Genomic DNA, 23,860 nt, shown 5'->3' on the forward strand with positions numbered 1-23,860 from the left:
AAAATATCTTAAACTGTGTTCCAAAAATAAACAGAGGTCTTACTGGTTTGGAACAACATGAGGGTAAGTTATTAATGACATAAAAATGCAAATTGGGCGAACTAACCCTTTAAGTCCAGAATAGTTAATGTCGCTTTTAGCTGTTCCTTTTATATATTGTGTTTAGTGATTCTTCTGTCTCTGTCATTCAGTCTGCTTTCTCTGTTTAAATTAGAGCTGGTGGTTCATTTTTCCAAATTTGAAAGTTTATTTTGTATTAAATTCGTTTTTTAATTCAATTAATTAGTTTGTTAATTTTCTTTGTTGATTGAAACAACAGATCAGCACTTAACCTACACAAACCTGGAGCTGCATTACAATTCATGATGGTCTAATCAGCAGGAAAGTTAAGCTAAATAAATTAGAAAGCATAAAAGTGAACCTATGGACCGACGGGTTAACTTAAAGGGATAGTTCACCCAAAAATAAAAATTCTGTCATTAATTATTCATGTGGTTCCAAACTCGTAAGACCCTCCTACAAGTTTAAAACGCAAGTGAAGATATTTTTGATGAAATCTGAGAGCTTTCTGACCCTGCATAGACAGCAATGCAACCACCACATTCAAGGCCCAGAAAGGTAGTAAGAACAGCATTAAAATAGTCCATGTGACATCAGTGGTTCAACCGTAATTTTATGAAGCTACAAGAATAGTTTCTGTGCACAAAGGAAACTAAAATAATGACCTTATTCAACAGTTACTTCTCTTCCATGTCAGTATCTGCTGCGCATTCACAGATTTAATCAAAAATATCTGAATTTGTGTACTGAAGATGAACGAAGGTCTTGCGGGTTTGGAATGACATGAGGGTGAGTAATAAATGACAGTTTAATCAGGACCATTTCCATCAAGTATATTTATGACAATTATAATTGCATACAGTTAGTGTTGGCGGTATGGTTATGTTCTGGACAACACTCCACACGCCTGTCCATGCAGCCATGCTTGGACAGAGCAGGGAGAGCAGCAAGACAAACCCTCTGGGGTACAGAACAAAACCATTATAAGCATACATAATTACAATTCACGATTACGTGAGTTGTAAACAAAATGTGATTTAGACTGCTTCCAATGAAGAGACTGTACAGAAAGAACAAAGTTAGATTGGATTACAGGTTCAGTTGGTTGAGTTGGGGTTTGAGGAGGGAGTTAATTGCAAGCAGCGATGCGTTGGAAGAGACACTGAAGAATGGGAATTTAAATAGACCGCAGGTGATAGGTGTCAAGAATGGATTGGTACATGCCAGGAACAGCTGACTGTCAGCTGATGCAAGTGTGACTAACGTGGCCTGACTGAACTAACGCGATAATTTTCATTTGGTGAACGATCCCTTTAAGGAACATCTAATTTCTTTTCATTATTTATGTGTAATAAACAAGAGCTGGTGAAACGTTTGATGTAAAACATTTGCATATTGATCCGTCTCTTTTGTTTTAGGGTCCCTCATCACAGCTGGGTGGGATGTACGGTGTCCCACCTGCTAGTGCCATCTCTCACCAGCACACAGTGAGTACTAAAACTGTCCAATAAAATGGATTGTTCTGGTTCTGGATGATGATCGCTGTTTACAGTGTTCCAGCCAACCAATTTTATGTCATATCATATTAACAGTATATTGATATCTAGAGTGGGATGGCTGATATAATGCTAATGTATATTCTATTGTATGTGCAACACAATTTAATTATAATTAAATATGATGTCCAAAAAAAACTCCCCACATATTTTACACAGTATTTATTCCAAACCCCCCTTTCTATGAGTGACAACATCTGTTAATGAGCCAATCGGACATAGTTATCAGCTTTACTGTAACCCAGTGCAACAGCAACATCTTATGTCATTTTAATAACTTAGTAGTTATTCACAAAATAACGACCTCTGTCTCTGAGCACCACAAGCTAATGGTGTTGACTTGAAATGCTTTTAACTAGCTCTGTGGCATCTTCAGTTTTTCACTGCGGTTCATGCTGAGAGTCTGAACAATGAGTCATCGGTTTCCTATGGTTTACACTTTGGTGTCAGGCAGGTCAGGCCCTTTAGAAACAGATAAGAGGTTTGTGTCCTCAACATTGATTTGAGTGATGAATGGATTGTTTTTGCCTCTGTACAAACCTGTGTGAACCTTCAGGGCATGACCTCCAGGCTGCACTGAAGTGAGCAGTATCTCAGTGGGATTGTGGGTGGTTTGGGGAAACTAAATGAAGTAAACAGACAGAGTGACGTTTTTCCAAACCACTTTTAAGAAGGATGCCTCTACAAGACATGCTCAGATGGATCATCTTGTTGAATAAGAGGATGTAATATTTTGCATGTTTCTTCTGCCCTCTTCAAAGCAGGCTCCTGAACAGGAGGTGGTCTACCTCTTTATTCCAACTCAGGCTGTCGGTGCTATTATTGGCAAGAAGGGCCAACATATTAAACAACTGGCACGATTCGCAGGAGCCTCTATTAAGGTAGGAGTTCCTTCCTACTGGAACGCCTCTGCTGTCATGTCAAATCTGTAAATTGAAAGTTCCTTTTGTGTTTTTGTAATGTGAAGCACAATAATCCATCTAATTTTCTGTGTCCTATTGCTGAGATCCTTGATTTGAATCTAACCATATCATGCTCAGATTTGACATAGTGCCTCAGTGTGGGTGAGCCAATCATCCGTAACCTCCCTGTTGATTCAACCAGTCTTGTGGGTTGCTGGGTAAACAGTAGGGGTGAGATAGTTCACCACCCATAATTCAGCATGTGTTTGTTCATGTGTTTCAAGCAATTAAAGTAGCTCCTAATAACCTCTGAACCTGATTGGTTCACACTTCAGATGAAGCTCTAGAAATAAAAGGATTTGTGGCATGTTGTTGATTATGTCAGAAAATAATGTTGATTCATATATTTGTGTAGATAATTGTGTTATTTTTTATGTTCAGATCGCACCTGCAGAGAGTCCTGATGTCACGCAGAGGATGGTCATCATCACTGGCCCACCAGAAGCTCAGTTTAAGGTAAAGGAATCAAATACGTATCACTTATATCCTTTAGCTCTCTTGTAATCCTATAATGCCCCTGTACAATGGACATTGTCTTTGCTTTTGCATTTCAGGCCCAGGGCAGGATATTTGGGAAACTGAAAGAAGAGAATTTCTTTTCTGTGAAAGAAGAAGTGAAGCTGGAGACACATATAAAAGTGCCCTCTTCAGCAGCTGGGAGGGTCATCGGGAAAGGTGGCAAAACGGTGAGAATATGGTAAAACAGTAGTTGTAAGCACTATCAGAACATTCAGTGATGTTCTTCATAATAGCGGATATGGGTTTAGGCCTCAGTGTGGCTTTTATTAATAAACAATGAATAAAAAATTACAAAATGGGGGAAATAAAGTGTTCTATGGGGATTGTTTGTTTATGTACTTATTTCGGAGTCTGAAAAACATATTTACATTGAGTTGGGTAATGTAAGACTTTCTATTCAAAGGTGATTGTTTCAAATGCCAAACATACTATAGGATTCTGATTCACAATAAACCATCTGTTTACACCTTTTCAAACAACAAAATGTTGTGTAGAGCAGCGAATCCAATTTTCTTATAGCAGAGTCAATAATCCTTTCATTATGCACCATTATAAATGGTTAAGTCAAAAATGTGTTTGCAAAAGTTAACAGTTATTCTCAGAATCCATAATAGCTTTCCAAAGAACAATGAAACAGTCATTGTTAAAGAATGGGAACTGATTAGTCAAAGTTAATGTGGTGCGAAGGGTTCCTGAGAAAGCTAATACGGTACATGCCACCAGAGCAAATGATGGAAATGTTGTTATTGTCTTTCCTAATCCTTTTATATGTACTCAACTAATTTTTCTAAATGTTCTGTTTAATTTGGTCAGCAAATTCGCTAAAAGCACTGAAATGCCATCGAAAGCTTTTTACTAAAGTTTGGATATTATGTTATATAACATGAAGAGGACAGGCTGATCCAAATCAATGAGGCCGGTTCCAGTCAGGAAGAAAATATTTGGCTCTATTCATGGTGACTCAGACCACAGGGGTGTCATTTGTAGGGTAGACAGGGGTTGCAGTTGTTACCCAAGGGAATCACAGCTGCTTGGTCTTGACGTGATGTACCAATGAGCACCTGGACATTATTGTTAGGTGCATTGTTATATGTGGTGTGGTGTCATGAACTTGTTTCTCTGAATCTCTTTCAGGTTAACGAGCTGCAGAACCTAACCAGTGCAGAGGTCATAGTGCCACGGGACCAAACCCCAGACGAGAACGACGAGGTCTTTGTCAAAATTAGTGGGCATTTTTTTGCCAGCCAGGTGAGTTATGCTTCACACATCACTTCAATTGTTAATTTTCACTCTAAACTTGATATATTGTTTAAAAGGGCTGCAATTTTCAGTTCAGTAACTACTATAGAGATCAATCCTAATTCTTAAACCATGATACATTGCCATGATACCAGGTTTGTGTAAGCAGCAGCAAACAAGTGCCCTTTTCTTCTATGTTATTATGATGTTTTGTCCTAATCAGCCACGACTGTCAACAGCATTCATTTAGGAGATATGTAGTCAGCTGTTTGTTCTTTAATTCTGTTGCCTTGAGCTGAACAGCCCAGTTTAAAGTCAGATCTCATTAGTATAAGATAACTTTTTAAACATCAAATACATTCTGATTGGCTGTTTTTGTTTGTTTTTTGCTTTGTACATTTCATTTCCATATTGACAGCTATGTATATGATGTTTAATGCCAGTGTCAGATTTTAGTAAATTCGTCAACTAGGTTTGACCCACTAGGTTTGGGGGTCGTTAAAGTGAACGTAACCAATTCATACTTTTATTCAGCATTACATTTTTTTTTTAAAGTGACAGTAAATTAATTAATTTATTATTATTATTATTGTTATTATTTTTTAAGATTTATGTTTGGGATTTTTGCCTTAATTATGGCAGGAAAGATCAGAACTGACAGGAAGCGAGGTGGGATTTTCAGTTGCATGCAGCAGTGACAAAACATGAAATGTTTGCTTATGCTTATCGTACTGTATGTTGCCGAATTCACTCAGCCACCTCTCTCTTATTAAATAGAACCTGAAATCAAACTTTTACCACTATAAACTTACTCTCCTCTGCTGCCACAGACTGCACAGAGGAAAATCAGGGAGATCATCCAGCAGGTGAAACAACAGGAGCAGAAGCACCAGCAAGGCGCCCCCGTGACACAACGCTCCAAGTGACCATCAGTGCAGCCCCAGCGTGTACCTGCCAATGAATGTAGCCCTCCCAACTGGAATCAGACCAGACCAGACTGGACGAAGGGGACCGGCCGGGCAGACCAGCAGCCGTGGGATCAAAACCAAAGAACTTCTTTCTGGGGGAGATGAAGGAGCCACGGGCAGAAGGCTCTGAGTGCACTGCCAGCTTGGGGAGGGAGGGAGGGGGGAAGGAAGCGCAAGAAGACAAGTGTTCCTTTTATCATTCAAACACACCCTGAGCTTGAGAAGAATAGGTATGGGGCGTCTGTTATCAGGACGGGAAACATCACAGTCACCCCACGTAAAACAATTTCTTTATAAACTTCAAAATTTAGGCTTAATCTAGGGTTAACACAGATATGAAGCTCCATTAACATGTGTACACTGATACATTTAAACTGAGTTGTGTTGCTGTTTTCTCGGGTAGGTAAAGTGTGGGTGTGCACTAGCAGTTGGCAACCGATTTATTATTATTCTTTTTTGTTATTTTTTGATGCTCAGATTGCGATTTCAAAGATTCTCAGCCATATTCTAACCAGTACACTAGAACAAATTTACTGTTATATCTCAAGCAGAAGCACGATTCTTCTCGTTTTGCACAAGCCATCGGGCGTGTAGTGCACATATGCGATCGCCTACGCATATAACATTGTTTTTCAGATTTCTTGATGATGGAAAAAGAATGGGAAATGTAAATGACAGAACGTATATTCATATCTTAGCCTGTTTGCATTTTCGGGGAAACACCATCCAGCTCAACGGATCCTTGTTACTTAGCCTCTGCGTGCCAACGGATGCCTATCTTTCATTTTTTAAGCTTTTATCATTGGTAGTTTTGTTCTTATTTCTGTCCAGCTCTTACACTCCCTTTTTAGTTTTTCTGTATTTAGTCATTTCATTGCCACCGCATTCTTGTGGCGGCAGTTATTACGAGACGGAGTAGGTATGTGGTAGATGTGGCTTAGGAGTCAACACCCCTTATTTGCTTTTGGGGGTATGAAAAGAATATAAAGCAAGCACCAGCGTCTGAAAGACAGCGCACCTTTACTGGCTCGGGCAGAATGAAATCCAATGTGCACCAAGAATCTGCCTTAATCTATGCTGAAAGGAGACGAAAAGATGGGGTACTCAAAATGTGATTGAAGGGTCAGGTTGATGTGGGACGAGGAGGCATCTTATGACCGGTGGTACACACATGGCTGTGCTTGGCTTTAAATCTCTTAGTCAGGGAGCTTTCTAAACGGCATGACAGCTGTGAATGTACAATAAGCAGCCTTTTAGAAAGAGCACCACCCTGTCATGTTCAGTAAGCTGGTCCGTCGGCAAGATTGTTATTGTTTTGTTTTTTTAACCAATACTCGGGCTGTTTTGGGAAACTGATTGACCGTTTCAACAGGACGAGCAGACATGGGTATCCCTTTATTCTTTTTTTCTTATTTTTGACCATGGAAGCTCGTGGCCTTAAACGTCACCGGTCTATGTCATCACAGACAGCTCCCTCGCCCAATGAGAGCTAAGCCTCATCTTCCAGACGCAAGGCTTATGCCAATACGCACAGCTTCCATTTGTGTGTATGCGTGTGTGTATATAGATATATATATAATGAGAGAGAAATATTTATGAATCTATTTTTTTTTTCCTATTTTGTGATGAGAGCTATTAATAAGAAACAAACAGAAAAAAAACAAGTCTTTTTTTGGTGGAACACTGCCATGTTATCCTGAAGGGAAGTGTTTGTTTTCTTGGAAGTAGACTATGAATATTGGTAGTATACTAACAGTAAGAACAGTAATGAATCACCGCAACACTTTGATCAGAATGTGATTGGTGCGCATGTCAGTATTGTGATCTACCTCAGGCGTCAGGGTACCTCAGTCCAATCTTTTAAGTTCCCTTTTTTCCCTCCCCGCATTTTGTATGCCTTGTAAACTGAAAGTTTTGAATGTTTTATTGGTTGCACTTTATTTTACAGTACGTGTACTAACATGTACTTATAGTGTACTTATAGTGTATTTAAGAAAGTATCTAAGAAAGTTCTGGTAATACAAGGTAACTACATGGGGTAGGGTTAGGTTTAGGGGTAGGTTCAGGGTTAGTACCTAGTTATTACATAGTTATTGTAATTACTATAATAAGTACATAGTATGTACATGAGGAACAGGACTGTAAAATAAAGTGCTACCGTTTTATTTTTAATAATAATAAAACAGATCAAGATAAAAATCTAGTATGAAGTCTAAAGGTCCATCTGACAGAAGAATGGATCTTAAAGCTTTCAAAACTGTATGGGAATTTAGTTTGAGGGGTACTTACCTGCCCGAAAGGGGTTCTGAATGTGGATACTGTGTGCTGATGTCCAGATCAGTGACAAAAGACTTGAAAAAGACTTTTTTAAAAAGGTTAAAAAGACTATGAATATCAAGCAAGAATGGCTTAATTTGAAACATTCTTCAGGAGCAACTGCGCTGTCTGAGGCGTAAGCCAGCTTTCTCTTTACATTTTATAAAAATGCATCCAAATTCAGGAATTACAGTCAGACCAAATTTTTTAATTAAGAGGTTTTTTTTTTATCGAGGCCTTACACAAAACAAAAACAGGTTGATATAAAATAAAATAAAAATTGAGAAAAAAATAATAAAAATAAAAGAGCTCTTTTTTTCTTGATGTGATTCACAGAGTAATTGTTTGGTAAATCATAATTACACAAAAATCACAAATGCAGGTATTATGTCACCTCAGATCTGCAGTGGATCTGTTGCCTGTTGCAGTCCTTGCGTGTTACAGCTGAAACAGCAAGGCCTATGTCAAATCAAGACGGTAGACAGTAGAAAGTCACTATGCTAGGTCCTAGTGTGTGTACTTGGGATGGCTGGTTTGCTTTCATACAGTAGCTGAACTGCAAGCTTTTCTAACCTTTGACCGTTTTTGATAGTGGCGTGTTACTGTAGACCTGTGTAAATCATTTTTTACTTTCTGAAGCAACTCACCCACACTTATCTGCAAAGAGTAGCGAAGACATCAGGCTAGGCTAGGTTGTTGATTTCTTGCAATTTTTCACTCAAGAAGCTGAATACGATTCTTAAGGTTCTTGACTCTGTGAAGGCTTGTAGCTAGACGAGGCCGTTATTTCCCCTGAATGATAGACTTTCTGCTTAATCTCAGGTGTTTGCTCATTGATGGAGTTCAGGTTTGTGTAGCAGTATGATAACTCGGATCACTTTGAACTGTTATTGTAACTGTAACACACGCCACGCTGTCACTAGACACCTATCTAATGTTCTACAGTGGTTCTTAACTTTTCTTTAGAGTTTGTATTTCGAGGCTTCGTCAGGTGTGCGTCAGTATTTAACTTTACGGAAGCATTAGTCGATACGTGCATTCACTAACACCACACTGTTATATTGTCTCTGTAGTCTGATAATTAAGCTGTCTCGCTATCCATTATGATATCCTGTAACATAACGCTAGGAAGAATTGAGGTCGTTGCATTAACTTTAGGCCAAAAGTCATAGCTAATATAAGTTGAGCGAATCAGGTCAGTTTAGGATAGCTGTTGTTTGTTGTGTTGGCATGAAATCTCACCGTGGTCTTCTTTGGGCCTTAAAGCTTTTAGGGTGAATGGAGACATAAGGTAGGTGCTGTTCAATGTTTATTTTTTGATATTAGAATAGGCCACAGGCACAGCTATAGTTGCTCACAGTATGGCGGCACAGTTGTAGTCGTGTTTAACTTGGGACGAGAGCAGGAAATCAGAGCGATGCATGAGAATTCAATGCAAATCATAGGCTGTGAAAACTTCTTTGCGCCTTTACCACGGCAGATCCATTCCTACGCAGCTCTCTAGCTTCTCACGGCAGTTCATTTTGAGCAGTGTGAAACAGAGACTGGGCTCGCTGCACTGCCTGCCGTGTCCCTTCAGCTGGATTGTGGGTAGTTAGGTGGGTTTGGGGGACTGAGAGCTGAACTTTTTTTTTTTTTTTTTTTGGCTAACAACCATGTTGTTTTGAAATGTAGGTGAACTGTACTGCTGATCAACATGGATTTGAGCAATAAAAAATTCTTTATAAAATTCTCATGTCTGAAGTTCATATTGTTGTTAATGTGTTAAAGTATACTTTAGCAGCTAGCTGTTAGAGAACACTCGTCATGGAGGTGCATTATGGGATTGAATAAGGGCAGAATGATTATATTTTCACAATAAATATTAGTATTGTAATTTCACATTTATCATCTAAAATATTTTTTTACCTTTAATACTTTTTCACAATTAAATATTATTTATTTTGTAATAAGCAGTGTTTCTTGGAATAGTTACATTTTTAAGTAATAATTATTACTACTGTTATTATTATATTTTTCTATACATACTGATATATTATCAAAATAGCACAGCCCTACAAAGAAACAAAAATTTTTATTCAAAGTGATCAGAAAAATCACAATGAGATTCTTAATTTAAACTGTGCAGCTCTAGATAGGGTATAGGAAGTGATTTTTGACAGCTGTAGTTATTTCCAGGGCAGCCTGGAGCTAAATTCCCTGGTAAACGCAGGACATGGTTCCCTGGTCAGACAGTTGCACTAATCATAATGCGATGCCATTTTTACCTTTAAAAAACCTGCACTAACATTGATCACCTGTGCATATGAACACTGGCTTGAAATGAACAGCACACAGATAAAATGTTCTGGAAGAAGGTAATGGACGGAGTTCATTATCAGACGATTGATCACATCATAAACAGCTTTACTCACATGATGTGGGTGTTCGGTGAATACAAATACTGCATTCTGCTCCCAGCATTGCTAAAACCACTGATACATAGAAAAGGATTTGCTTTAATTCACCATTTCAACATTATTAAGTTGGCCGTTGAGTGACTAGGCAGGACTTCACATACTGCATCCGTCCCCATAGAGAAACAAAACCAATAGTGAATATTTACAGCTCCAAGAAGTACTCCAAGAAAGTAAAATATTAAATATTTCTCTTCAGTGAGGTAGGTCACTTTTAAGGCTGCTGTGAGATTTCAAAGACAGTAACTCACATACAAAATGTTATTACAGTCTGTACATACAGAGGAATTATATTAAATACCGCAAATGTCATTACTTGGCAGCACGATTTCACATATTTTAAACCACAAAAGCATGTTCTAGACAGCTGATGTGCACTGGAATAAATGTACAGTATGTATACTAAGTGAAAACCAATAGATGAGTAATTCTGTGACTCGTACATAAAGGCAGGATTCAGAATTCAAGACCGCCAAGATTACCGGTACATATAAATACAGAAATTTTCTCACTTAACCCATGCAAGTAAAACCAAAGCAGTCTTCCAAGTAAAGAAATGTAAAAATTACATTTCCATTTTTAAAAATGTGAGGCCACAAAAAAGATTTTAAATACAAATAGCCACCCACAAAGCAGCCAAGGCCCTTATCGGTTCTTCTTCTTGTCTTGACTGAGTCCATTTGTTTCAAGGCCGTCCAGATGGAGATGCCGAGTGCTGTATTTACGGATCAGAGCTCCAGGGAGCAGAGCAACACAGGCAATAAGCAGTAGTTTCAACACCACACTCCAGGAGAACAAGTCGTCCAGAGAGGAGATAGTAGACAGCATTGATCCCGTCTGGACGCAGATGAAGTTGTATGGCATCAGGCCTGAAAGCAAATACACAGGTTTTAAATAAATTCTACAAACACAAGGGAAATGTTCTGAAATATCATCTACTGTCATTTACCAATGAAGACAGCCATGAAGAAAAGAGTGACAGGAATATTCAGTATCGGGGAGGTCATGTTTAAGAACCAGTTTGGACTCATGGGAAAGAATCTCAGGAACAACAGGAAAAAGAACAAGCTACTTCTGTTTTCCTCAACCTGGGAAAAAAAAAGTCTGAATTAGTTAGGTTATGAACAAAAATCAAGCAATGATACTTCGTATGTTGTACTTTCAGACATCTCGATGCACCTTCTTTTGCAGCATGGCCACTTTGCCAGGGAAGAGTCTCACAATGTGCTGTTTGCCAAACACCTGGGACAGGAGGAAACAGAGCGTGGCGCCCACTGTGGTGAGGACACAGGCGAGGAGAAGACCATACCACGTCCCAAACAAGGCCCCAGCCAAGATGTTCTGTGGAAGACAAAAAAATTGTTGTAAGATCAAAGGTGCACGTTATACATAATGCTCTTGCCATCTGTCAAACTGACCTTCATTGGTTTTGAAGATCGTTTGCCAAAACTACTAAATACATAAAAACCTCAGCTTATTAGAAACTACAAAAATATGAGAAATTATGAACAGTTCTTCCCTTTATGTTAGGGCTCAATCTGACATATGTATTTTTTTTGGTACATATCTACAGTACCCGTATTGATGAAATATAAAAAAATTTTGTGACTGTTCGCACAGAGGTGCAAATAAATACAACTAAGTATAAATAGTATATAACATTATTTGTGTATATTGTACATTCACATTTAATCATTCCACTTTTATCTAAAGCGACTTACAAATGAGGACAATAGAAGCAATCAAACAAACAATATGGAGGCTAGGAGCTGTGAAAAGTTTTTTTTCTGGTTCAAGATTTTTTGTTTATAATGAGAAAAAGGCAGATAGAATGGAACTTGAATAGAGAGTGCTAGTGTGTTAGAGGGTCAAATGAGAGATGGAAGAGATGTACTTGTAAACAGCCTCTTCTTTTATGTCATGTATGGTTCTCAAACCAAGGGGAATTTAGATTTATCACGCTTCTTTTCAGTTCTGCAACATACTAGTAACAACCAAAAATAAATGGAGTTTCACAAGTTTTGATTTTTGGTGAATCACATGGAAAATGATCGCAGTCAGCAGAATTTGTACAGGCTATTCAAAACCCATCTAAATGTTGAAATATTGCATGCACATTTCGAGCCCTAAATGAGGAAAATGTCACACTTTCAAGAAGGAATAAACAGCTTGACCACTCTTTCAAGCAGTTGACCTCCATTTAAGTATAATGCTTATATACTCTCCTTACTAAGAAAGAGGAACCGGGTATAGCAAAAGCCTGCTTGTAGAGGTAGGCACTGCAGAAGAGTAACAACACATATCCTGTGTGCTCTGTCTTGTAAAACTGCAACAGCTCTGCCATCTCTTTCAGCTCATCCAGGTCTGATGGGAACTTCAACCTGGACCAGAATAAAGTCACATGACAGGGTGGATATTAGTAAACTTGCAGGGACAGTATCTCTCCTGATTATGCATCTGGTTCAGTGACACTAACTCATCAGAGATCAGAAAAAAGACCAAGCTTCTTTAATATGATTAATATGCAGGGATGTACAAGAATAAACGTGGTAGCAACAGCAGATCTAATTTCAGTGCCAAAGGACAAATGAAAGCTGGAGATAACTACGAGACAGAGAGAATCCATTTTGGAAATGCTTCATACTTACGTTTTTTTTTTTACACTTTGCAAGCTATACATCCTCCGATAAAGGATGAAAAATCAGCTGTGAGAGCTGCATATAGCAGAAGATAGACAGTGGTCATTCTCACACATGCAAGAGAAGCACACCTGGAGGCTGAAGTCTCCATTTCACTTGGGCTGTCCTCCTCATCATTAGATGTTCTCGTCTCTCCTTCATGCTCTTTCTTAGGCAGCTGAGGTCCAGGGGGGAGATTAGTGGACAGAAGATAAAGGTAAAAAGTAGCCGTCAATATTACAACGATCAGACCAACAAGCGAACGCATGTCGGAGTAACTAGAGGGCGCAGGAACTGAATGTCCAATTCACTTCCGCAAACTACGAATTCTACGTAAGAGACGTAAGAGAAGGACAAACGTATTAATATTAATTTATATATACACGCTGCTGTTCATAGCCGCTGATTGGTAGGATTCTTGACGTGCCTGGCCACGTGATCTATTTAATATTCATAAGCTAGAACGTCGATTTTGTTGAATTCGCTAATTTGCCAGTTTACTAAACAGAAATGTATCAACATATGGCCAGAGTATAAGAAAACAGAACCAGAAAAAGTCAAATATTATATTTAACTATTAACATTTATTCTATTCTCTGAGAGCATACTATGGTATTCTTTTGTGTAATTTATGAAATTAAAATATAAATTACCTAAGAAATAAACACTTCCACTCATAATACTATTTAGTTTGCTCTTTTTAACATTTTGTCAATTCAAAAATCAAATAAAGAGAATACTGGGTGGGCCTCGCTTACTTCGTTAATTTTCATGAGCAATTTAGTGAATTCGCTTCCGGGAATGGAAGCGCCGTCCCCTGTTGTGACCAGATGTTATTTAAATAAGTTTTTTGGCAAAGCTGCAGTGTTTTATACTCTTCGTGAAAGTCAAATGTCATGGAAGACACGTAAGTTACGTCCGACGTCCAAGCTCAAATAATAAAGGAGTGGGTGCGATTGCACTGACGCACTGAGTTAGCTGGTGTTCCAAAGTTCCAAAGTCCCCCGTTTCTTTCAACACACAACGACATCGTTCAACTCGACAAAATGGCACGATATGAACTTGTTAAACGATCAGTTGCTCTGATCACTCTTACCAACCCACCAGTCAATGCCTTGAGGTGAGTGTAAACCTGCATATTCCTAAAACATAATGCATTCATTCAATGCACTATTATCCTTTTTTTTAAATAAAGAAAAACAAACTCCAGTAATACATACAATCTTGCATTCTTGTAATATATTTTCTAATGAACTACGTTGTATTAGACGTTTTATAAATGCTAATGTATACACATGGTTTTGTCCACATAGACAAATGTCCACTTTTTAAGTGCATTGTTATAAACCCATCTAAGTTTATGAACAATAGTGAAATAAACATCTGCCTTCTCCTTAGTTCTGCAGTGCGTCATGCCATGGCAAAGAGCATGGAGCGTGCCCTGAATGACCCGAAGGTCACGGCAGTGGTCATCTGCGGAGAGAACGGAAGGTTTTGTGGAGGTTAGAATATTAAAGATAAACATCTTCCATAAGCTTTTTTTTTTTAGGTTGAAGATTATTATTAAGTCTTTCAATGAAACGCTTCCTCTGGCTGAGTTATGTAATAGACTTTTTAAATCTGAACAGACTTTAAAACACTTGCCAACATTGTAAATAGTTACAGAGAAAAACTGGACCTACAACTGAGGATGTCACACAACCTAACTTTATAGTTCTTCTGACAAACTCATGCAGAAACATACATCTCACTGTGTGTTCAAGCCTTAAGAAGACAAGCTAATAATATCTCATGATGATATGTTTTTCTGCAGGTGCAGACATCCGTGAGTTTGCTGGCCCTTTAAGAGGACCTCCGTTGGTACCCTTGTTGGATGCCATAGAGGCTGGACAGAAACCTGTGGTTGCTGCCATAGAGGGGGTGGCACTAGGTGGGGGCTTTGAATTAGCCCTAGTCTGTCACTATCGTATTGCACACTTTAAGGTAAACCATTTTGTACTGCTTTTTATTCTTGTGCACATATTGTGCAACACTGTCTAGTGTTGATATGTCCCTAGTTAATCGGTTGAACTTTGATATCAATATTTAAAGTTTACCAAAGAAGGGAAAGGTTGTTGTTTTGTGGTTTATGCACTGAGTATGTAGTGTATAATGTATTATGTGTTCCAGGCACGTCTTGGACTTCCAGAGGTGACTTTGGGCCTCCTGCCAGCTGCAGGGGGAACACAGCGTCTTCCCAGGCTCATTGGCATTCCTGCTGCCCTAGAGATGATCACCACTGGTAAATCCTATACTTAACCTACTGGCACACCCACAATTCACCCCAACAGATTTCAGCCCCTTTTCTAACTTCAACCCCATGCCCTCTCTGCAACTGTTCTTAAAAAACGTAACAGTCATAGTCATGCGGAGAGTGTTTCTGAAATTTTTGATTGGCTAAGAAAAAAATTATCCAGTCCCCTAATTCTTTTTTGTATGTTCTGTAACTGCCATTGCTGCTAATTCAAAAGAGATTTAATACGTAATTAAATAGATTTTCAAATTAGCAAGTGCTAAAAAAAATAAAAAATGAAAGCAATAGATAACTACATTGTGTTTTCAGTAATAAATAAAACTTTTCCCACTAGGTGTCACTATTGTATTTAGTTTTTGATTGATTTGCCTTCGGGCTTGTTCATCCAAAAATGACAATTGTGTCATTTGTTTACTCACCCTTATGTCATTCCAAAACATATGTTTTGGATTTTTTTTTTTTTTTTCAGTGGAAGACAAACAGAAAGAATTTTCAACTATTGCCTTTTTTTCTGTACAACATTTTTAATTTTTATGATGACTACACACACACATATGTGTATATATATATATATATATATATATATATATATATATATATATATATATATATATATATATATATATATATATATATATATATATATATATATATATATATATCATATTTATTAAAATAACAGCTTGCTAGACTGAAACGCTGTGAGCATGAGTAATTTATTTTCATTTCTGAGTGAACTAATCCTTTAACAAATGAGCAATCAGATTTCAGTTGTTTAATGATTATGATGGGATTCTCCTCACCTGTTATCATAATATATTAAGCAGAAAAATAATCAAATAAAGCACCCCACATCGCTCAGTTTCCCTTTTACCTACAGCAGCATTATTGTTTGATGTTGCAGGCCGCCATCTCTCTGCCCAGGAGGCTCTGAAGCTGGGCATCCTTGACCAGGTCACAGAACAGAATGCTTGTGAGGTGGCTGTGGAGTTTGCCCTGAGAGCTGTAGGTATGTCATGAGCTGGCAAAGCAGAAATACGGATAATAAAAGCTTGAACAGTAAAGGGAAGCAGAGTCTCTGGCAGGCTTTCAGAGTCAGGGGACGTACCAGATAAACCCTTTGTCACAGCAAATGGAATTAATGTTTCATATCCTTGTCAAAGAGTTTCAGAGTTGTTCTGTTCTTTTGATCTATTTTTCAAGAATGTGAAAAGGAACAAACATTATTAGAATATTAATTGTGATCCCTCTGAGCATTGAGGAACGATTTGAACAAACTACATTTTTATACGCTTTCTTTTTTTCATAATAATAGGTCACGTTCTTGAGGATGTAATTCCCTATTATTATAAGATGGTCTTTATATCACCTCAAATTAGTTTTAAAATATGCAAAATGCTAATGATTTTTACTCCGGGACTAGAATCGTTGATTGTCTTTAAAAAACTAAGTGGTCAAGTGGAGTCAAAAACCGATTGTTTATTCTGTCGCTTGGAGGGTGTTGAATCATCCTCGGTCTGAAAAAGCGATTAGAGACTCTCTCTGCAGCTTCTGAAAAATGAATGCCAATCCTTCACCTTCTCTTGACCCCCCATTTCCTCCAGTAATGAAAAATCATATGAGAGCAATTAAATCATTGGGAGGATTGCTAGACACTCTGAAATATTTCTGTCAAATTATTCAGCTTTTCTAGGTCTACAGTAATTGCAGCTGTTTGTTGTACTCTACTGAGGGAGCCAGTCAGATCCCTTGTAATGTGAATGTTGTGAGTGACACTCTTAGGGAGAGATCAGGGTTCATCTAGAGTCAGGATAAGCTCTGGAGGGCGATTAAAGATTGGCCACAGCTAATGCTCTCACTGTAATCACACGCTGAGTGAAGATCAACCCGGCCAAATCCTCACGACAGTCAACTAAATGGAACTGCGGAGCAGGTATGGTGGAAACAGATTCACTGACTAATGCTAAATACCTAATGTAAATGGTTCAAAACGGTCAAGTCTTTTAGAATGTAAACAGGTTGATTCTACCTCAAAATGTGACAACAGAGAATTCGTTTAAAGAGAATGGCTGAGAATTAGCATGGAAGTTAAATCTCATGAATGTGATAGATTATGTTGAACAGTAGTGTCCTCAAGTAAAAATGATTTTCTCCATTGAAAGAGCTCAGCAGAGACTTCTCACTCCCTTGATGCACACAGTACCGTTCAAATGTTTATTTATAATTAAGATTTTTTATTCTAACATCCTGTTGTTCCTGAAAAAAGTATCACAGTTTCCACAATGGACCCTATTTACATTAGGTGGCCTTAACTACTACTGTGTGTACTTACCTTTAAATAAGTGCTGTCAATCGATTAATCACATACAAAATAAGTTATTATCATGTAAACAAAAACTTTTATTTTGGATACAATTAATCATGATTAATCGTCTGACAGCACTACTTTAAATTAATAATTTGATACAATTGTGTACATACTGTAAATTTTTTTCATTTTACTTGTATTTAAAAAACATGTAATTACATCTGTAATCAATTTCTGTAAGTACATTTATATATATACACTGTTGACCTATCCCTAACACCTTAACCCACCCTTAAACCTACTACTACCACCAAACCTGCATAACCTTACACGTATCCCACCTCAATAGCAGCAAAATTATTTTGCAATACTGTATGAACACAATAAGAACATTGTACTTATTTTCCCTGTTTAAGTAGATAGTAGTTAAGGGCACCTAATATAAAGTGGGACCACAGCAACTGTTTTCATCATAATAAAATAATAATAATAAATGCTTTTTGAGCACCATGACACTGAAGACTGGAGTAACAGCTGTTAAAAATTCAGCTTTAGCATCAAAGGATAAATATATTACAATAGAAACCAGCTGTTTTAATCTTGTAATAATATTTAACAATATCACTGTATTTTTTATTCAATAAATGCAGCCTTAATGACAAATATTTTTTATATATTGCACAATTATTATGGTTCATAATTACTAATTAAGTCAATACTTTTTTGTATCATTGCTTTCGAGTTCAAAATGCTGAGTCGTTAATTTACTCGTAAAAGATGTTATGAGTGTATTAAGTGCTCTGAGTGTCTTTTTACTGATTTCCATTTATTTATTTATTTATTTGCCACAAATCAAATGTTGGAATGTTGTCATGCATCTTGTAGCTCTTTACTTACAGAATTAGTTTAAAATCCCATGTCCCAATGAATGGGACAAATACTTGTGAATCCAGGATTATTATGTGTTTGTTTTATTTGATTACTTATTTAACAGGGAACCATGTAAAAAGTAGACAAAAGTGCCACACTTATTCTCCCTAAATACTTTCGGAAGAATCTCGCTCTCGGCTCTCATTGCTACAGAGATTTATATTGTTTTCCAGTCACAGAAAACATCTGTCAAATGCACCTATCAGGATCTGACCCAGCTCTACAGTACTTACTCACAATAAATCACAGCATTAGTGAAACCACAGCATCACAGATCAACCACAGATACATCTGTATCATGTGGTATAGCACAGCACACTAGACATCAAAATGACTCCTTATGCTTTTATGTGTTACATGAAATGGACAACTCATAGCCATTGTACAGTACAGTGAAAATGCCATCATGATAATTCATGGGTGAAGTTTAGTGAAAAATCGTGCAGTATTTGCACCAAAGAAATTTTGAGAATCAACTCCTTTCAAAATACTCATTCCTATCAATATGCTTTATATTATCTTCTCAAAACAGGACAAAACTGTTGGTTTCTTGTTCTGCTGGCCCTTTAAGTCTCATCCGTGTGACCCAGATTCCAGAGAGGAAGATAAATCTAATGCAGTTAGAAGCTATATTGAATCAAGTACCGCCCTGCATAATCCTTTTAGTAAGGCAGGAAGTCAAACTTTAGAACCTGATAAATTCAGAAAAATGCAGTTTTGATGGGCTGTTCTGTGTGTGTGTGTGTGTGTGTGTGTGTGCGCATCAGGAAGTGTGAATGGGTGTGTACCAGACAGAACAGGACTCAAGTCAGATTTAGTGTTGTGTAGTGTTTCTGTGCTGAGTGCCATGATTATACACTTTCAGACATGATTCAACTTAATGGATTACTAAAAGGATTTTGGAATATTTGTTGATAAACTTGTTGACGGTTTCATCACTGTATGAGATTTAAGTATTGTATTTTTTTTGTAATACCATATATAGATCACTACAACTTTCCATTGTTAATCTGTAACCTGTAAACCAATCGGAAACATGCAATATTCAAGGTTCAGTAATTTCCACTCAGCATTGACGTGTATCAGAATATATTTTGACATCATATTTTGTGTATCATTAATAGGCAAACCGCTGTCTTCCCGAAGAGTGAGCATGCTGACCACACCCTGTACTCCTGATCTGGATGCCCTCTTAGAAGCGGTCACCATGCAGGTTAAAAAGAAAGCTCGGGGAGTGATGGCACCTTTGGCTTGTATTCAGGCGGTGCGGGCAGCCGCTACAATGCCTTACAGCAAGGGAATAAAGCGGGAGAGCGAACTGATGGCCACTCTTTTCAACTCTGGGCAGGCCCAGGCTCTTCAGTACTGTTTCTTTGCTCAGAGGACTGCTGGGAAATGGACTCTACCCAATGGAGCGCAATGGAACAACAGCAAACCCAGAGAGATCCGGAGTGCAGCAATCATAGGTAACAAAAAATAATGTCTTCATCTGCATGAACAAGACCTGGGAATGGTACCAGGATTAATATTGCTAACTAAAACTATTAAAACATTTATGTTAGTTTGAATATAGCTGATATAAAATTTAAATATTAGATTAAAAACTTGGCCTTGGCAGCTGACTGCAACAAGTTGAAGCACTAAAATTACTAAATGAGGAAAGACAGAATAAAAGCACGCACAACAATAGCACAAAATTAGGTGGTCGACAAACCCCTGATTTGATTAATCACCTGAGAGTATAAAGGTGTGTTTACAAAACATAAATGGTATGTACATATTAATAATAATAAAAATAATGATAATAATAATAATAATAATAATAATAATAATAATAATAATAATAATAATAATAATAATAATAAATAACAAATTTACTAAACACATGCGCTAAAAAAATTAAGAACATTTAAATATGAAAATGATAGCTAATCAAAAATATTACTACAACTATAATAGTATATAAAAATATAAAATATCACTGCATTGTAGAGGGATAGACAGAAATATGTAAAAAATTCTGCCATCATTTTCTCAGTTTTATAATGTTCCAAACTCGTAGGACTTACTTTCTTCAGTTGACTATAAAATAAAAGAACAAAGGTGGATCCACTGACTCTCATTGTATGGACAAAACCATATTCAGACTTTTATATATATATATGGAACTTTAAAGCATATATTTGATCAGTGTGCCTTCTGTTTTTTTATAGTTAATTTTAAACCCCCATTTTTTCATTCCTGTTCAGCATTTTCATCTTGGACAGCTTTATGCATATTTATTGGTAGTTAGTGTGCTAATGTTGATTTTCGGCAGTGTTGAAAACATTTGTTTGTTTGAAGTTTGAAACAAGCAGAGATGTTCTCTTATCACAGAGGAAAGATGCTGGCACTGTGCAAACCATCATGCATACAATTGTTTTGTGCTCTGCTCAGTTTCACCATCTGCCATTGAACAAGTCTAATTGTTATTGTTGTCTAATATGTTATTTTAAATTGGTGGTTTTGTCTGACTCTGTGCTGACCGTCAATCTGTCACCCTTTTAGGTCTGGGCACTATGGGAAGAGGCATTGTTGTGTCTCTGGCACGTGTGGGAATTTCTGTCATTGCTGTAGAGTCAGAAAAGAAACTCTTGGAGACTGGAAAGCAGATGGTGATTGGCATGCTGGAGAGAGATGCCAAAAGACGGGGAGTGAGTGCCTCTCTCAATCTCCTCAAATTCACCCTCAGCTTACAGGACCTGAAGGATGTGGACCTTGTTATCGAAGCCGTCTTTGAAGACATGGCACTTAAGAAGCGTGTTTTCCAAGAATTGTCCAAGGTTTGTAGACCAGCCACTGTACTCTGCACCAACACGTCTGGTCTGGATGTGGATGCGCTGGCTGGTGTGACGGACAGACCACACCTGGTGGTTGGGATGCACTTCTTCTCACCTGCACATGTCATGAAGCTCCTAGAAGTTGTCTGCGGGCCTCGTTCCTCAAGTGAAACCATCGCTACAGCAATGAGCCTTGGAAAAAGGATGGGAAAAGTAAGTGTCGCTGTTGGAAACTGCCCTGGTTTTGTTGGAAACCGCATGCTAAAGCCTTACCTGGATCAAGCCACCTTCCTGCTGGAGGAGGGAGCCACACCTGAACAATTCGACAAGGCTCTGGAGGACTTTGGTTTTGCGATGGGAGTCTTTAGGATGTCTGACCTCGCAGGCCTTGATGTGGGTTGGAGAATCCGGAAGGAATCTGGGTTGACTGGTCCTGACGTTGACCCAAAAAATCCCCCACGCAGGCGCCAAGGGCGTAGGTACTGTCCAGTTCCAGACATGATCTGTGAACAAGGCAGGTTTGGTCAGAAGACAGGTCGTGGTTGGTACATGTACGACAAACCTGGAGGAACAAATGCAAAGCCTGACCCACTTATCCAGAACCTCCTCGAGATGTACAGGAGCAGGTACAGCATTCAACCGCGCAATATCTCAGACCAGGAAATAATTGAGAGATGCCTTTTTGCCTTGGCCAACGAGGGCTTCCGTATCCTGGAAGATGGCATAGCTGCCCGACCCGAGGATATTGATGTCATCTATCTGTTTGGTTATGGCTTTCCAAGGCATCGAGGTGGGCCCATGTTCTACGCCAGCATGGTGGGCCTGGAAAGAGTGCTGCAGAGGTTGGAGCATTACCACCAAGCCAATCCTGATGTGCCTCATTTGGAGCCCAGTCCACTTTTGAAAAAACTTGTGGCTTGTGGCAGTCCTCCTGTTCAAAAATGGAGAGAGCATATCAAAACAATGCACAGCCATCTCTGAAAGCGCAACATGCCAAATTGTCATTTTGAAACACTACTAAAAGCTGTTATTAATAAAGAATTTACTTTCTCAACTCTTAACCCAGTCTCGTCGACTCTCATTATCTCTCCCTGAAGAGGTTTTAATTTCCTGTGTTATATTTTTAGCATTTCTTAGGAGCAGATGTCTTTAGTTTTGGCAGAAAGCCAAATAAATCCAAACAAATTACCTTGTTTCATTTTTGCACAGCTTTGCCCATTGGTGTTTCATTTACCATGCTGTAAAAATGAATTAGAAAAGTGGCATTTTATCTTTAAAGGATTCATGGATGAGATGGTTCTCAGATGCTGCAGCTGCCCATACACATTCACAACTTACATTCGGTGTACACTACTAATCAACAGTTTGAGGGCAGTTAGAATTAACGTTTTAACATCTCTTCAATGCTCAGGAATACTTGATTTATTGGATCAAAAATACAAAAAATAAAAAATAAATTATATTGTTACATTTTAAAATAACTACTTTAGATTTTATTATATTATATTTATTTCTTTGATGGCGAAGCTGAATTTTCAGCAGCCATTATCAGTTATCAGTGTCACGTGATTTTCTGAAATCATTCTAATATGCTGATCTGTGCTCAAGAAACATTTCTTATTGTTATATCAGTGTTGTGAATAGTTGTGCTGCTTAATATTTTTTGTCAACTTTTATACTTATAAGTTCGAAAGAACAATTTTTTCTGAGTCATTATAAATGTCTTTAAAGGTCACTTTTTCATCAGTTTCATATATCCTTGCTAAATAAGTGATAATAAAAATTATATATTTAACATTTTTACTGTCTCCAGACTGACTCCAAAGTTTTGAACAATATGATGAATTACCTGTTAATGTGCTTTTTTTCATTTATGTGGCTGTGTATTCAGTTTGAGGAAAACTTTTTAATTAATTTGGCTTTGAGGATCTATGTGGAATAGCTGCTCTGTGAGGTGTGGTGTGTATGATGTGATTTGTGCTTTGCTGCAAGGGATAAGTTAATTGCTATTACTTCTGTGCTGCTACTCAACTATTTTTGAGGCTGTTTAATTAAACCACACTAAACCCCTGTTCACCCCTTTGAACTATGTCCAAAGACGGTCTAGAAATCAAACCATGAAGACCAAATGTGACCCTGGAGCACAAAACCAGTCTCAAGTCACCGGGGTATATACTATGTAGCAATAGCCAACATTGTATGGGTCAAAATTATTGATTTTTCTTTAATGCCAAAAATTATTAGAATATTAGGAAAAGATCATGTTTCATGGAGATATTTTGTAAATTTCCTACCATAAATATATATCAAAACTTAATATTTGATAAGTAATATGCATTGCTAAGATTCAAGAACTTATGAAAAACGTAAAAAGGCAATTTTCTCAGTATTTAGATTTTTTTTGAGCCCTCAGATTCCAGATGTATCTTGACCAAATATTGTCTGATCCTAACTAATCATACATCAATAGAAAGCTTATTTGTTCAGCTATGTATATTCACATTTTTTAAAATTGACACTTAAGACTGGTTTTGTGGTCCAGGGTCACAAATTATTTGTACATGTATACAGAGATCAGAATTTTGCATCAGTACCTAGATTCACTAATATATCATTAAACAATGCATCTTTACGACATTGTTTTAAATGTCCACAGAGTGCCGAAAACTTATCAACATTTCATATATTTGCTCAGATTTAACCCCTTTAATAATTACATACTAAGATCACTGTAAAATTATACATATATATATATA

General features: G+C 37.6%; 3 protein-coding genes across 6 annotated transcripts in view; 2 read left to right on the top strand and 1 right to left on the bottom strand.

Annotated features, from left to right (window-relative positions):
• The window catches only part of igf2bp2a (insulin-like growth factor 2 mRNA binding protein 2a), a 60,207-nt gene extending 50,858 nt beyond the window's left edge, over positions 1 to 9,349 (top strand). For 2 of the 3 annotated variants that reach the window (XM_052564783.1, XM_052564785.1), the window contains exons 11-16: positions 1,479 to 1,547; positions 2,378 to 2,497; positions 2,960 to 3,034; positions 3,133 to 3,264; positions 4,232 to 4,345; positions 5,167 to 9,349. In XM_052564783.1, coding sequence (XP_052420743.1) covers positions 1,479 to 1,547; positions 2,378 to 2,497; positions 2,960 to 3,034; positions 3,133 to 3,264; positions 4,232 to 4,345; positions 5,167 to 5,262 — 606 coding nt within the window. In that variant the 3' untranslated portion in view covers positions 5,263 to 9,349. The remainder of the gene's footprint in view (positions 1 to 1,478; positions 1,548 to 2,377; positions 2,498 to 2,959; positions 3,035 to 3,132; positions 3,265 to 4,231; positions 4,346 to 5,166) is intronic. The other variant, XM_052564784.1, reaches the window with a different exon arrangement.
• A 660-nt stretch (positions 9,350 to 10,009) lies between these two features.
• On the bottom strand, positions 10,010 to 13,097 carry tmem41aa (transmembrane protein 41aa). 2 transcript variants are annotated; one of them, XM_052564786.1, is made up of 5 exons: positions 12,847 to 13,097; positions 12,307 to 12,457; positions 11,256 to 11,417; positions 11,026 to 11,164; positions 10,010 to 10,945 (listed from the first exon to the last, which is right to left on the bottom strand). In XM_052564786.1, exons 1-5 carry the CDS (start codon positions 13,020 to 13,022, stop codon positions 10,722 to 10,724), a joined length of 852 nt encoding a protein of 283 aa, XP_052420746.1. In that variant the 5' UTR covers positions 13,023 to 13,097; the 3' UTR covers positions 10,010 to 10,721. The 2 variants fall into 2 exon arrangements, with proteins under 2 accessions (XP_052420746.1, XP_052420747.1); XM_052564787.1 differs by having other exon boundaries at positions 12,725 to 12,859.
• Positions 13,098 to 13,523: 426 nt separating this feature from the next.
• ehhadh (enoyl-CoA, hydratase/3-hydroxyacyl CoA dehydrogenase) lies at positions 13,524 to 22,165 on the top strand. Its single transcript, XM_052565939.1, has 7 exons — positions 13,524 to 13,874; positions 14,153 to 14,256; positions 14,568 to 14,737; positions 14,924 to 15,035; positions 15,952 to 16,056; positions 19,410 to 19,751; positions 20,833 to 22,165. The coding sequence occupies exons 1-7, from the start codon at positions 13,801 to 13,803 to the stop codon at positions 22,083 to 22,085; spliced, it is 2,160 nt and encodes a 719-aa protein (XP_052421899.1). The 5' UTR covers positions 13,524 to 13,800; the 3' UTR covers positions 22,086 to 22,165.
• The last annotated feature ends 1,695 nt before the right edge of the window (positions 22,166 to 23,860 follow it).

The sequence above is a fragment of the Carassius gibelio genome, chromosome B9, assembly GCF_023724105.1.
Source record: "Carassius gibelio isolate Cgi1373 ecotype wild population from Czech Republic chromosome B9, carGib1.2-hapl.c, whole genome shotgun sequence".
Lineage (NCBI taxonomy): Eukaryota > Metazoa > Chordata > Actinopteri > Cypriniformes > Cyprinidae > Carassius > Carassius gibelio.

Excerpts from the sequence above, each read along its gene's own strand:
- tmem41aa (XM_052564786.1), bottom strand. The coding sequence starts at position 13,022 with ATGCGTTCGCTTGTTGGTCTGATCGTTGTAATATTGACGGCTACTTTT. Across the intron at positions 11,165-11,255 it reads TGGCCATGCTGCAAAAGAAG|GTTGAGGAAAACAGAAGTAG; the intron begins GTGCATCGAGAT and ends TTTTTTTCCCAG. Across the intron at positions 10,946-11,025 it reads CTTCATGGCTGTCTTCATTG|GCCTGATGCCATACAACTTC; the intron begins GTAAATGACAGT and ends ATTTGCTTTCAG.
- ehhadh (XM_052565939.1), top strand. The coding sequence starts at position 13,801 with ATGGCACGATATGAACTTGTTAAACGATCAGTTGCTCTGATCACTCTT. Across the intron at positions 14,257-14,567 it reads GAACGGAAGGTTTTGTGGAG|GTGCAGACATCCGTGAGTTT; the intron begins GTTAGAATATTA and ends GTTTTTCTGCAG. Across the intron at positions 19,752-20,832 it reads CCGGAGTGCAGCAATCATAG|GTCTGGGCACTATGGGAAGA; the intron begins GTAACAAAAAAT and ends TCACCCTTTTAG.